Source organism: Lactuca saligna, chromosome 9 (genome assembly GCF_052625555.1).
Source record: "Lactuca saligna cultivar CGN05327 chromosome 9, ASM5262555v1, whole genome shotgun sequence".
Lineage (NCBI taxonomy): Eukaryota > Viridiplantae > Streptophyta > Magnoliopsida > Asterales > Asteraceae > Lactuca > Lactuca saligna.
The window spans coordinates 5,394,135-5,410,625 of NC_136425.1; the positions used below are offsets into that span (position 1 = coordinate 5,394,135).

Sequence of the window (16,491 nt, forward strand, 5' to 3'; positions counted from 1 at the left end):
CAATGACTTACAACCCTCCAAAGTCGGGATATCAATATGAAATTTTTTAAAGTTCGATCCATAAAGTAGTAAGTAATTACCAAAAAATTCCGGGTTTTTTGGGTTTTCCGATTCTAAACTTACTTTATCCCGGTTCTAACATACCCACTTTGATGCTTACAGGTTTTCCGGTTCTAGATCCACTTTACCCGGTATCGTACCCGGCATCGAACCAGAATCGGTTCCTATATACCGGTTTGGTTTTCGGTTCTATAAAATCACGTTAACCGGTTCCGAGTTTTCCAGGTCCGGATCCATTCGGTCCGGGTTTTGACCCACTTTTATCCCTAATGAGAATAGCCTTATGTACGCAAGACAATTTTTTCGAGGTGGATTTTGAGGTTACACCTTTCTTTTTATTTTTATTTTATTAGATTGCTCGAACTTTAACTGTTATTACAAATCTACCTTTGTATTTGTTTTTGTCCAAATTTTTTCATGTTTTTCATAATTTGTTATTTTTAATGTTTTTTAACACTTTCATCTAAATACTTTTTATAACTTTATTTTTACATTTTTTTTTTAATTTTATTTCAACTTTATATAATTTGTACTTTGTTTTTTACATTGTTTTTTAACCTTTTTTAATATACAACTTTGTTTTTACATATTTTTATAATTCTAAACTTATGTCTTCTTTATAATAGTTAGGTTGAAGGTCCATGATTTGAATCATGATACGCACAAGATATTGCTAGGTTTTCACAATTTATTTATAAAGTAATGGGTATTGGGACAATTTTAACAAAATATTTTTCAGATGGTTTAAAATTTATAACTTGGTCTATTTACAACTTCATCTTTTTCTTGTAACAATTTGATTGTATAATTTGTTTTAAATATGAATAGGTTTATTAAAAGAGATAATGTTATAAAAAAAACTTATATTTATTAAGAATATCGATTTTAACTTTTGAATAAATTTTGGTTTGTTTATACCACAAACTTTCAATTTTTTTTTTCTCACTTTTACTCTTTTACCAGTTCTAACCGGTCATATGTATAGCTGACAAGCCACATGTGCATCAAGTATGTTAGATATGCTGAAGTGTGAGCCAATTTTGGTTTGATGTGTCAGAAAAAGAAAGAGCTCCAAGAAATGTGTTGGTCATGGATCGAACCTCGGTTCCCATAAACAAAAAACAAACTACTCTTGTTATTAGGCAATTGTAAAAGATAATATATATAAAAAAAAGTTGTACTAACACAATTACATTATAAAAAAATGAAGTTAATAAAAATTTTGAATTAAAAACTTGGAAAACAAATTGTAAAAAACCAATATAAAAAACCAAATAATTTAATTAGTGTATAGTTTATTATTAAGGATTTTGTTGAAAGATTAGATACCATAAATGAACATATCAATCATTAATGTTTAAAAAAACTATATCTATACATCGGGATAAGACAGGTATCCGTTCTAATTATCTGAATCCAAAATCGATGGTTACTGAAATTTCGGAACCGGAACCGAAACCGAAAAATACCAATAGATAGTCAGACTCAAGCTCATTTAATCAATGAGCTCTAAATTAAACTTGAGCTCGTTTAACTCGATCTTGACTCAAGGCCGAATAGTTCAATTGACTCACTCAAGCCCTTCGATTCCTACTCCATCGATGGTTGATTTCTCATATTCTTAGAGTCAAGACAAACATATAAAAACGTTGTAACATAATAGTACATTACAAAATATAATGAAGAGCACTCCCAATTTTCCAAAACTGGTTTAAACAAATGAAAACGGTCCAACCCAAATCGTTTACAACCCGATGTTTCTTTTTCCTACCCCGTTCGAATCGGTCCGATTCGAATTCCATCAGTCCAACAACAATATACAACGGAAGCCCAAATCCAAATAGTCCAGTTCATGTTCGAGCCTCAAGGCTCAAGGTGAGGGATTAGGGAAAGGGACGAAAACGGAGGACCAGTCGCTGTAAAATTTGACTGGTTGTTTTTACTTCATACAGCTACAGCCTCTTCCTCTTATCCACAAAAATCCTCTCCGGTCTTCAATGAAGACTATATAACCCAAAGGCCCTTGCTCCTTCCTCTGATTCGAAGGATTTCAAGCTTCAATTTAAGATAAAAATGGCGATGTCGTCATTGTCACCCGCTACGTCATCCGTACGCTCCATTTACCGACAACCCAGAATAAGCCCTCCCAAAACACTCCTCTCTCTTCAAGGTCCCTAAAATTCTTTCTATATCTGGACTGTGCAACTGTTAGTAAAATGAAGCTTATTGTTCCATGAATTGCAAATTTGTCTCAGGAAATAAGTTGTCATGGAGCTCTTCTGCGAGTTATGTGAAACTTCAAGCAAAGGTTACTCTTGTTGTAAAAGGGTTGCCAAAGAAGAGGCAAGTTTATTGGCACTTAATTTTATGCTTTTTCTTACTTGTTGTGCTTGTTGTTTAATCTGAATTCACGAGGTTACTTCGTAAACCATTGATTGGGCGCTTACTATTCACACATTTCCATGATTTTAGTCTGCTTAGAGGTTGTTCACTTATTCATGGTGCTTTGCCCTTTGGGTTTGCCGAGTCGGGGGGGTGTTTTGAATCTATTACTTAAATAATCAGAATTTGTGAAACATTGACACCATCAAAAGTGGTTATTACAGGGATCCAATCATCAAGTGTGCCACCATGGAAGAAATCGAGGCGGAAAAATCTCTGATCGAAAAGAATGCTGTAAGTTGAGTAACAAAGTCTATGCATTCCCTTATATAACTTCACAGATATTGATTGCATTTCATTTGTTGGTGTGTTTTAGAGAGAAAGGATGGACAAGGCTATTGACAGTGTGTTATCAAATTTTAATTCTATAAGAACTGGACGTTCAAATCCAGCGATGCTTGATAAAGTCGAGGTTAGAGATGCCTTACTGATTTCAGTTTTAATTATTACTTGTTGGTTTTCACCCCTACATAAAATCATTAATAAATTTGTAACTTTCATCCGCGTTTTTAGATTCCCTCTTTCTTTTTATTACAACTGTTTTGGTGTTGTGTTTTATGATTTTAGTCCTCTTTTAGGTTGAGTACTATGGTTCACCAGTCAATTTGAAAACAATCGCCCAAATCAGCACTCCAGATTCAAGCTCTCTCTTAGTGCAGCCTTATGACAAATCAAGGTACATGATCAAATTAAGTCGTATCTTTTTGTAAATACTCCCTCATTTATTGCATGACATTTTTTCAGCTTAAAGTCTATTGAGAAGGCCATAGTCAACTCTGATCTTGGTTTGACTCCAAACAATGATGGTGAAGTGATAAGATTATCCATTCCACAGCTCACATCAGAAAGGAGAAAGGTGTGCCCTTTATCATATTCATACCCATAACCAATGATTATACACCTTGACTATATGTTTCCAAATCTTTATCATTCAATCATGCTTTTGGGTTACAGGAGTTGTCAAAAATTGTTGCTAAGCAGGCTGAGGATGGGAAGGTTGGGTTTTTAGTCATTTTGCTCAAAAGTCTTGTTTTTGTTCAAAAATCTTATTGATTGATCTTATTTTATTCATTTGTTATGTAGGTAGCTATCAGAAACATAAGAAGAGATGCAATTAAATCGTATGACAAACTTGAAAAGGTTTAGCCTTTAAACTTCTCATTTCTTGATTCTCACTTGTGCAAAGGCGTCTTTATCTTCCACCTTTTAACCATCATTGTTATCATTTGCAGGAGAAAAAACTCTCAGAAGATAATGTAAAGGATTTATCGGCTGATTTGCAGGTATTTAAACTGTTTGTTCATAGGCCATGATGTCACTACAGTTTTTTATTCTCATGCTTTTTTTTTTTTCATCTTGCAGAAAGTTACCGATGAGTACATGAAGAAGATTGAATCCATCTTCAAACAGAAAGAAAAGGTAACAATTTTTTTTTTTCTTCTTTTACACTATTATGAAGCACTACAAAAGAAATTTGTATGATTGCTTCATTGAGCTTGTATGAAAGCTTACAACCAAAATCTTGACACTGTTTCATTTGCTTACAGGAAGTGCTCACAGTATGATGAGAATATGCATTGGGTTATTATATATGAGAGGGCTACATCATCGACCAATCTAAAAAGACAAGTTTTTAATCTTTTGAAATTAAGTTTATCAACATGTACTTGTCATCTTTTTTGCATTGATTGTGATCGAATGCTATGTAATTATTGTTTTTGGTTTCTAATTTCTTGGCTTGATTCTGATGGAATGTATTTAAAAAATAGTAGCACATTAAAAATTGCTAAACACGGGTTTTGATAATTTGACAGATAAAACACAATATGAATGATCGTTTGTAACTTGTTAGATTACTAACTTACTCAAAACAGAAAATGTTACAACTTATTCATTATTGATCCGTTTCACCTCAAATCACTTCCAGTATCTTTCTAATGGCTTAAGGAACATATTTAGAAAATATAAAAAGAGATTAAAATTACTAATTGTAGTTAGGAGTTTAAGTAGCTGGATAACCACTTAGTTAGTCATGGGGTTCTTTAACTATGTGTGACCACTAGCCATCTATCCACGATATTAGCTTTTTGAAGAGTTTTTTCAAACACAAAAACTCTTTGAAAATTTGAAAAAACATTAAGAGGCCATTTTTCATATCAAAGTTTTTCAAGTCGAATGTTAATTAACAAAGATTTTTCCGTATGCTTTTTCAATAATTTTGTAGGTTCCGTATTTCTCCGACCAATTCTAGCTAAACACAACATACAAACATCTAAATAGTCATTGAATTTTTCTGAATGTTTTATTTTGATCATTATATTATTTAAGTTATTATTGGTCGTTGAACTTGTTTCTTTTTGATCATTTTGGTCACTCTAACGGGTGATAGCCTGTATATAACATTGTCAAAGTTATAATTAGTCATTTAATTTTTTCTTGGTGTTTTATTTTAGTCATTATACTTTGTTTAAACTACCACTGGTCACTGAATTTTTTTATTTTTTTTCATTTTAGTCACTCTATTTTTTATTATCATTTATAAAAAATTAAAAAACTATATATATATATATATATATATATATATATATATATATATATATATATATATATATATATATATTCATTTCTCTACGACTAAATTTGTTACATCAGTTATTTTAGAGTAAATTATAAGAATAATCATAGTGACTAAATGTGCATCCTATCGTAAATCACAACATTTTTCTTTTAAAGTTATTGGGAGTTCGAGTTAAAAAAGTGAAGGACTAAATGTACACCATACCGTAAATTACAAGGATTCTTCATATTATTTATTCTTAATAATTGATGTAACAAGTTTAGTTGTGGAGAAAATGAAAAAATAATAGTTTTTTAATTTTTTATAAATGATAATAAAAAACTAGAATGACTAAAATAGTAGCTTAAACAAAATATAATGACGAAAATAAAACACCAAGAAAAATTCAATGATTAATTATAATTTCAATGACCAATAATAACTTAAATAAAATATAAAGATCAAAATAAAACATTAAAAAAGTAATGACTAAAAATGACCTAAACTTTAAACTTTCTTATTTCTTATTTTTGTTGTGATGTTATCTTTTTTTTATTATGTTTGGTCCAATGACAATTTTTTTTTTTTTTTTTTTTTTTTTTTTTTTTTTTTTACAAAGGTCTTTCCAAAAAACTTTACTGGTTTTCGGCAAAAGGACCAACCACACAGCCACGATAAATTCTGAAAGCATGGGGACTAATTTTTCAAAACTTAGATCAAAACTGACCAAAAGTATAGGGTGCGTTTAGTTGCGGAAAAATTGGCCGTTTTCCGGAAAAATTTTCCAAAAAAAATGAGAATTTTGGAAACGCGTTTAGTTCGTCTATTTTTCTAAATTTTTCACGGAAAATGAAAATTTTCCGTTTTCTAAAATTACAAAGAAGTTGGAAAATTTTGGAAAACCGATAATCATTGTTTTTCATATTTTTCTAATTCCAAAATTTTTCTATAAACACACACCCACTTCACCCCATCCACTTCTACCTACCCCCACCTTAACACCTCCCACCCCCACACACACATACATACCCACCCACACACACACACCCACCCGCACACACACACACACACACACCAACCCACAAACACACACACATACATACCCACTCACGCACACACACACCAACCCCCACACACACATACATACCCCCACACACACACCAACCCACATACACACACATACATACCCACCCACACACACACACCCACCCGCACACACACACACACACCAACCCACAAACACACACACATACATACCCACTCACACACACACACACCAACCCACACACACACACATACATACCCCCACACACACACCAACCCACACACACACACATACATACCCACCCACCCACACATACACACCCGCACACACACACACACCAACCCACACACACATACATATCCATCCACACACACATACATATCCATCCACACACACATACATATCCATCCACACACACACATACATACCCACCCACCCACCCACAAACACACACATACACACATACATACACACCCACACACACACACACACACCCACAAACACACCCACACACACACACCCACCCACAAACACACACACACACACACCAACCCACAAACACACACACACATACATACCCACCCATACACACACACACACCCGCACACACACACACCAACCCACACACACATACATACCCACACACCCACACCTACGCCCACCCTCACAGACACACACACCCACACACACATAAACCTACACCTACCCCCACAAATACATACACACACAAACACACACTCGCACCCCCACCCACCCAACACCACCACAACAATCACCGACCTACCATCACCACCACCACCACTAACCCGTCACTAGCACCACCACCATCACCACCACTGACAAAATTGACGCCGCCACCACCATCGTCTGTCATCATCACCACCGCTGCCGACCCGCTACCGTCACCGCCCCCACCCACACCCTACTACCACTACTGTTTTTTAAAAATGAAAACCGATAGAAAAATAAACATCTAAACACGTTTTCTAATTTTCTAAAACTGAAAATGAAAAATGAATAAGTTTAACTAAATGCGTTCTCTAAATTTTTCAATGAAAAATGAAAACGGAAAATGAAAATTGAAAAGGAAAAACAAAAAAATAAAAATTATTTTTCCGTAACTAAAGACAACCATAATAGAAATCGCAAAATAATTGTTACGTAAGTTTCCAACGATTCTGATGGCATAACACTTGCTTTATTAGTCAATGGATTCATGTTGCTCTAGAGGGCATAAGTTTACGGGGAAACTATAAATAATTAAAATCTATTAAAATAAAAAAATTATATTATTTAGATTATTTTAAGCAAATTGACTTAATTTCGAATATTCCAAGGTATTTGTCTTTACTGGGTCTGGAATATAAGCTAAAGAATCTGCACCGTCACTTATTTTGTTATTTGGTTTGTAAAAACTGAAAACGTCTTTTTTTTTTTTTTTTCCTTATTAATTAGGGTGTTGTTGCAAATGATCTGTTTTTCAAAGTTGGCCCAAAGTGATGCAATATCAAAACTATAATCCATCTCGTTAAAATTTTGTTTATTTGTGATTTCAAACGACAATAATAACTAAATTTTAATTTAATAAAAATATGCAGAGTTGATTTTTTAGAATGACTTACCATACAATAATCTACTTTTAAGTCTAGATGTCAATATCAGGACTTGAACTTTTAACCTTTGTCAGGACACATATCTGTCTATTTTTAAGTCTAGATTTTTCGTCAATATGAGGACTTGAACTTTTAAGTTATTGTGTTATTTTTACACTATCAATTTTAACTAGTTAGTTATACTTATAATTCCATTTGAGCTTATAGAGGATTCTTTTTGTAACATAAATCCAGACGGTGAGTTGGCAAGTTTAATAAGGAAAACCTCTTTGATAATTTGGGATGAAGCACCTATGGTCCATAAGCATGCATTTGAAGCTTTAGATCGAACTTTGAAGGATTTATTAAGGTGCGTAAATTCAACCATCTCAAATATTCCATTTGGAGGGAAAGTTATTGTCTTTGAAGGAGATTTTAGACAAATTCTACCTGTTGTGCTGGGTGGCAGTAGACAGAACATTGTAAATGCTTCTTTGAGTTCTTCATATTTATGTTAATTTCATTACACACATTGGTATTGTATCATCTGCATATGTCCAATTAGAATGATGAATAAAAAAAAATAGTTTTCAAAAATCTTCATTCCTAATTAAATACTTCCCATTTAGTTAGTAATTAAATAATTACCAATAAAAAAAATTATTTAAATATTCAATATTACAATTTATAAGTTATCAGAATTATTGATATAATATTTTATTAAATAATTAATTTTTAAATTCAATTCAAAAACAGCACCTGTGGGTTCCACGGGTTTTAACCTAGTGATTTAAATAAAACTAGGATGCTACATACCAAGACGAATTAAGTTTTATTGTATATTTATAGTGTATCGTAATCGTAGTACACTAGTACCACATATAATCAATTTATAAAAGACGTTGGATGACAAGAATCCACAATATGTTTCGGCTCATAGGCCTTACATGATGTTTTGGCTCATCCTTCGTTTTTTTTTGTTGGGTTAATAATTAATTTGGGTGCAAACATGGTTTGACATTGACCTTTTGTGGTAGGGTGGTTCGTCCGTCCAAGATGCCTCGACTCGTTCTTTGGTTATATTTGGGATTACATCACTTGATGGGTTTGATTTGATTGTTTATTACTTTATTTGTATATAGGATATAGGATGTTTGAACGTGTCGAACATTAAGATGACATTTTTGGTGCTTTGTTGTTGGATTTTTTATTATGTTCAAAATGGTTAACTAAGAAATTAATAAGTGGCTATTCGAAAAGAACCCCCCCCCCCCAAAAAAAAAAAAAAAAAAAAATAGCAAACTGAGCGTTTTAATTTAGGAATATCATTATAAAATCCTTAAATTTGTTGGTTTTTATTGGTTTGACCTTAAATACAATTTTTTAACTTAAAAACTTAAATACGCCAAAAATGCCGGTTTTCGCCAAGTTACCACTTAACGTGGCATAACATTCGCTGATTAATCCATTAACAGAACATGTTTTTTGATATTTTTATTATGAAAAACTTGATTTTAAAAGCGGTGAAGGACGTGAAAAAAAAGACAGTTGTTAAAACCGTATTTAAATCTATATTATCATCACACCGTCCAATATAAACTTATTATCTTTAATTTATTGGTAACAAATTTAATTTTTATAACACATGTGTTTAATTTTGATAAGATAAAATTTGTTTTCGCGTTTTCGCATGAACCTACTTGTATACTACTTATGTGTGTGTGTATATATATATATATATATATATATATATATATATATATATATATATATATATATATATATATATATATATATATATTATATATATATATGTGTGTGTATGTGTATTTCCATTAATAATATCAAATATTCAACTTAAAAATCGATAATCAATCAAGATGAGAAACGGCAATTGATCATGATGAGGTGTTGACCATTGATAATTGATTTGGTGGTGAGCATCGAAATCGATCAACAAAGATGGCAGTTCAATAGAGGCTATACTTGATGGTTAACTAAAATTAAATTAAAATATACTAAAGTAAACTATGAAAATAAGTAAATAAAATGTATCTATCAATACCTTTGCTCCGGTAGCTAGAATAGCTAGAATGGAACTCATTAGATTCTTCTTGGCATATGTTTCTTATATGAATTTTATTAAATGGATATGAATTTGATGTGAAGACAATGTTTCTTCATGGAGTTCTTTAGCATGAATTTTTTCTTAAACAACATCTTGGATTTGAATGCTATTAAATTGTTTTTGGTACATGCTTCTTATATGAATTTGAAGGTCTTTGTGTCAAAGATGGTATTTAAATCAATTTCTTTGAGAATTCAAAACAAATTCTTTTGAGAATTAACATGAAAATACAAGAGTAATTGAATATAATATATATATATATATATATATATATATATATATATATATATATATATATATATATATATATATATATATATATATATATATAGATAGATAGATAGAGAGAGAGAGAGAAAGAGAGAGAGAATTGTATTAAACACTATATTGTGTCATGAATTTAATATTTTTGTTATGATACAACCATCAACTATATATTTTATTGGACAAATATTCTTTCAAAATTCATGATAATGGGAATAAAATTTAGAACTTTGGCTTTTCTTTCCCCTTAATTCTATTAGAACAAGAGATACTTTCATGTTACATCGTACTCGGATCAAAAGAATTTGACAAAAACTAAATTCTTTGAGAATTTATACTATTTGGAAGAATGCATGTTTGATACAAAGTAAATTCTTAAATAATACATGTCAACTTCTGAAAAAATAGCAAAATTTTGTTATTTGAGAATAAGAATCATATACTGTAGAGACCATGTCAATTGTGCTTTGTAAATTGTATCACATAATCTCCATTTTTTCCTTATTAAATAATAAACCAAATGTATAATTTACCCTCTACTATTATTTAATAAGGAAATTGATGTGGTAATTTCATAATCTGTACTTAGTTTCTCTGAAATCACTACACAGTTAGGCAAGCGTATCTATTCGTTTTGCAATCTAGATTTAGTTAGTACATTTAGTTAGTGTGAGTTGTCGAACACTTAAGGAACGAGAATGATTCTTAGTAAACTATTTGCTACTAAATTAACAAATTCAAAAGAGGAGGATTCTGATTTTGCAAGTTCAGAAAACTTAAGACTTCACTTAATTAATTAAATAAAACCGACTAAGAAATGCAAAAAAAAAAAAAAAAACGATTCCAGAAAACAATATCCAAAGTGAACTTTAGTTTAAGTTTGATCAGCTAATTCACTAGGGTTATGATGGGTTTTGGTCATAAGACATCCTATGTGCTCATACAAACCCTAATGCTTGGATCTAGGTTTCTCTATTGTACATGCTTTGAATCCAAGACTATAAACCCTAATTCTAGCATGCAAGTAATCATATTAACATGTAATTAGGTTTAAGAACATACCTTGATTGTTATGTAGTAATAACAATCCCAATTCCTCCTTGTATTGACTTTGGAATGCATAGAGTCACAAGTGTCACTCCTCTAATGGCTCACAAACACCATAAGCAAATGGAGAAGGTATAAAGAGAGAAGTGAGAGGTTAGAATTCGTATCTAGGACCTCTTGGGAAGGGATACACGAATTCATGGCCCTAGGGGTGTTTATATAGGTGTAGAGATAGGGTTTCAGTCATTATCCTTATCTAGTTGATTATCCATTAAGCAACCAATAAGATAATCCTTGAATCCTTATCATACTCGAATTCTAAGGGATTTACACCTCAAATTCGTTCACCATATATATAAGATAATCCTTACCTTATTTTGTAACTATCACATAATTACAATTCAGCCCCTCTAGTTTAATTAGTTACATTTGATCACAAAACTAATTCTTAATTAATTATTGACCAATATTAATTAAACAAATATGATTTCTCCTTTAATATATTATTCTTATAACATATTAATAAATCATATTATCCTCTCTCTCTTTATTCATTTCTCCAATCAAGTTGCTTTGGTGAAGGCAACCCAAAAGGACCATGCACCATCGGGTCAAGTACATACCAAAATAGTTATGGACTTAGACACTAATCCAACAGTCTCCCACTTGGATAAGTCTAACAACTATTCTGCGTATGACTTCAGATCCTGATCTGCAATCGTAGCTTTCCAAAGCCGCTGTCAACTCTGATCATATCAGATACGCGTGTCCTTAGATAAGGGATCATATATTCCTCCATTCTAGATATCGTATGAGATATGATTTCAAATCATTCTCTTTGTACTACTTCTCGATTTCCGATTTATGACGACAGACTAATTGAACAAATCAAATTAGCCCTAGCCCGGCCGAGCATTTACGTATGTCATCACTAAACCATCGAGGGGCCCAAAGATATCGCTTTTATCCTACTTTGGATAAAAGGAACGGATAAACTTTGATACAATGCTTGCTTGCACTCACTCACCGAATTACACACAACAATATGTTTTATAACACTAAGTTACTGGTGCGTTTACATATTATCAATGTGCAACCGATTCGCAAGATACAACTCACACATCTCGGTTTCAAGAATATAAGATGTTATCGTCTCACCAATCACTCGTAATACAATTCATGGAGTGATCCAAGTGAGCGTGGGTTTAATCCAATGCTCAAATCATATTCGTAAGCACTCATGAACGTTGCAGCAAACATTTGCTTATGTCTAATACTCTTTTAGACAATCCACACACCAATTCACGACAGTCTTCATTCATATCTACTTCCAACATATGAACGACTGTGGCCCGTTTGAATAATTCGATTATTCTTAATAAACTCAATTATTCTGGAAGTCAAAACATGCAAGGTGAAACACAAGAATAATACTAATCCCATATGGCCTCAAACCTTTGAGTATAAACAAACACGTTTTATTTATCACCATATCGATTACTCATTATTTGTCGTTTCGGGTAATCAACTTCGCATTTGAATTCCAACACTTGTCCCATGCTCCTAGCATGCACACAATGTTTACCTATGGTTCTTACTTTTGCGAAATAGACAAATTGAACACATTTCCAATCATTCTCATTTTACAACACCAAATCCATTTTCTTAAGTGTAAGAATGTCAAATTCTTGTTACTTATAGAATACACTAGATTCTAACACTTTATGCAACGATCCTTTTGTAATGTCACTGCACCAAAGTCTCAAAGACTATTGCCAATGATATTACAAATTCCTCTATCGGAGATTGTTACAAGACAATTCCTTAGATATGATGTCTCTCACTCAAAGTACATTCCTTTGAACATCCTTTCGCATAAAGTTTCTAATCTAGACATAGATTTTACTTCCCAACATGGACATACTTCCATATTTTCTATATGACAACTCATTCTTAATAGAATCTTATCTATTCGTAATGATGTCGATATCGTCCATCCAATATGGAAACACTTCCATAATTTCCAATACTATACTTCCAACTACTCGCAAGCGACCAATCCTCGTCAAACTTTGGATTGTCCTTTGATAGTTGTTTAATTATTTTAGTCAAAACCAATTCTAGTCCCTTTTCCCTCTAAATGCACTATACATTTGGAAAATTTTAGAATGGTCAAACATTAAAGCATTCGCAATGGATCCTATACCCGAAGCGTATGGGACACGACGCATAATGTTTTATTTGCTATGTTCTCAAAATTCGAATTGCGAAGAGGAATGCCGTAATCACAATCGAAATTTTAAGAACACACTATGTACCTTTGACTAAATTTATCAACATTTCGCAATCTAATCCTTTAGATTTGAAATGAAGCATAATATTCTCTCCCTTAATTATAGCAAAACAACCTTTCAACTCTTACAACTTTGCAAAGTATGACTCTTGTTTTCTATAATTAATATTGCCAACTATGCAATACGTGCCTTAATAATCATACAATCATAACATTTATGCTCCCACTATCATGATGATTATTATAAAACATAACACTTATGCTCCCACTAGCTTCGACATGTATTCATAAACATCTTAACTTCCAGAAAAACAATACTTATTGAATTTCTTAAGTTCATGTTTCTAATACTTAGTGCTTTGATAATCTTTTATCAAGGCTTCTTGAACTTATACACTTTTGCCTTAGATAGTTCATATGTGTGTCTTAACAATTAAGACTAATTGGCAAACCTCACAATTCAAATTATGGAAAGGGATACCGTAACCATGATCGAATTCGAGAATGCAATTTTACAATCATTATCTTCTTAAAATCTTTCTTAGTGAAAGCATTTCCTCACAATCATTTTCATGAAGGAGGAAATCTTATGAAACTTAGATTTAAACGGTGTATGTGTTCCTATCCATGCGAATTTGTTAAAACCAAAGTTTACGACAAATTCAAACTCATATGGATCGAACTTTCTTAATCTTGATTTCTTGCCTTATGGTAGCACAGCTGACCACCACGTCTTCCAAGTAGTTAAGCATCTTACCTTTTTCCTATCAATGTACCTTTCATTGATCAAGGTCCTTGCTTTTTACGCATTCAAATGAGAACTCATAGGACTCACATGCATAATTAACTCGATTGGATTGGCACAGAAACAAAATAATGTCTTTACGATAGGTTGTAAACCTCAACTCGTGTGCTAGTGATGATCGATAAGGTTTATTTGATTTGTTCTTGAAACTTTTCGAGACCATTAAGACTCCCACTGACTCTTTGACATATAAGATTCTTTTGTCAATAAACATTTCTTGACAAACAAATTTTCAAGAGTTAGTGTAGCTTGTATCAAAACACTTCATAAATTGGTCATAGTTGGTCTTTGTCTTATCCAAGACATCACAACTTTCCACATTTGATGAATGTTATAAACCTTTAATACTTTTTACTCATTGTCACAATCTTAACTTTAAGACTTGTTATTGGAACAAAGTATGATTGTCTTCTTGATTTGACCATTTCATCAATCTTTGATTCCTCTTCTTGGACATACAATTGTACCAAGACTCACTTAGAGGATCAATTGAGATATGGTTCTTAATCATTAAGACTTATCATAAAGCATAAAAGCCACTCTCCCTTCTTCTTAGAATGGAGAAACTCTTATCTTTCTGCCTACATGATTCTTCTTATTCGTTCTACTATTGATCTAAACCCTTTAATCAATTTAGAATTACACTTAATCTTGTAAGTATAATCATATTTACTAAGCCTTTTAGTAAATCATGACGAATATCTTTGTTATTCTTATGGTGAACTTGATCAACACACAACTTTGTGTACTCGATCTCCTAGTCCTTCACTTGACACATTGTCAATGAATTTGTCTAATTTCCAAATATGGAATTTCTCATTCATCATGCAACCAAGTTGCGTGATTCCAAATTTCTGTCCAATTGAAACTTGGGCGATGAGAAACTCTCCCTATTTGGTAAATTCTTGACTTTCCATAACATAATAAGAAACAAATCCATTATTGCTAATAATTTTAACATCAATTTTTCATACACGCCATTGTAAGGATAAATAAATAAAATTTAAAATAAAAATTTATTTTATTGCGGAAAAATTTGTCCTTCACAATGCAACTCTTTGAAAAACTTATGCGAATACATCTTTCTTAGCAATCTAATTCTAACTCTAAGTAGTAGCTCAAGAATCTAATCTTCGAGAAACGCAATCGAAATCCATTCCTTCATGGTTAGATTCTGCTCACTTCTTCCCTTAAGCTTCTTTTCTTTTCTTTGATCCTTCTAAACATCAAATGTAATCTTATCACATTATGTATTCAGAACCTAGAATGAAGCTTAAAAGAGTTAGTTAATGGATTTTACCTAAATTAGAGCCATACGTTTCGACTCTCCCATCTCTTAGATCTCTTAGGTAAATAGGGCAGCTTCGTATCCAATGCCCCTTCTCTTGGCAATAAAAGCAAATTGACTCCTTTTGGAACAACACATGGAACTACTTCAGACATCGCCTTTCTCTTATGATCAAACTTTTCGATCATTGCATGTCTTTCATTGCCATTGTCTATATCCACAGAGGTGTCGAAGGCAGATTCACCAATCAACTTTGCTTTTCTATTGCGCCAAACCATTGCTGATTCAGCAGCAATAAGCATATAGGTGAGATCTATAAGGGTCACGTCGCGGTTCATCATATAGTACTCTCTTACGAACTCACTATATGAGTTAGGAAGTGATTGAAGAACCCAATCAACAGCCATCTCTTCACCGACAATGGATCCTATCATTCTTAGTCTATCAATGTGCGACTTCATCCTCAGGACGTGTGTACACACCGACTTTCCTTCTTTATGTTTACTTGCCAAAAGGGCTTGAGTGATATTGAACTTTTCAATATTACAATCTTGTGGGTTAGGGAGAATAATTGGAGGAGGAGGAGGAAGTGAAGCATGATTTCTTGTTCCTCGATCGAATCGTGGAATATCATCTTCATGTGGAATGCTTGTTCCACGGGATTTGAGAAGACCATAGTTGTCGAACTTTGACATCGGGAGAAAAACGAATTCAAGTTAGTTGATTGATTGAGTCCTTGGTAAATCACCCAAATGAAATTCCAAGGCTAGGACCCAACACAATATCCTACAACTCAGAAGAGGGATGCCGTAACCCAAATGCAGAACATTTGAAGGTAAGTGAATGACGATTCACTAATTTCCACCATGAAAAACGAAAAAGAAATTTAAGTTTTAAATCTATGAAAACTCCTAGATCCTTTGAGATTCATTGAACATTTCAATGGCATGTTTAAATCTCGATATGCCCC

At 32.5% G+C, this 16,491-nt stretch overlaps 1 protein-coding gene across 1 annotated transcript; it reads left to right on the forward strand.

The window, feature by feature from the left end:
- The first annotated feature begins 1,975 nt into the window (after positions 1-1,975).
- Positions 1,976-4,247, forward strand: RRF (ribosome recycling factor, chloroplast precursor). Its single transcript, XM_078976116.1, has 11 exons — positions 1,976-2,230; positions 2,316-2,403; positions 2,667-2,736; positions 2,819-2,914; positions 3,081-3,178; positions 3,247-3,358; positions 3,457-3,498; positions 3,586-3,642; positions 3,735-3,785; positions 3,865-3,921; positions 4,050-4,247. Exons 1-11 carry the CDS (start codon positions 2,134-2,136, stop codon positions 4,065-4,067), a joined length of 786 nt encoding a protein of 261 aa, XP_078832242.1. The 5' UTR covers positions 1,976-2,133; the 3' UTR covers positions 4,068-4,247.
- The last annotated feature ends 12,244 nt before the right edge of the window (positions 4,248-16,491 follow it).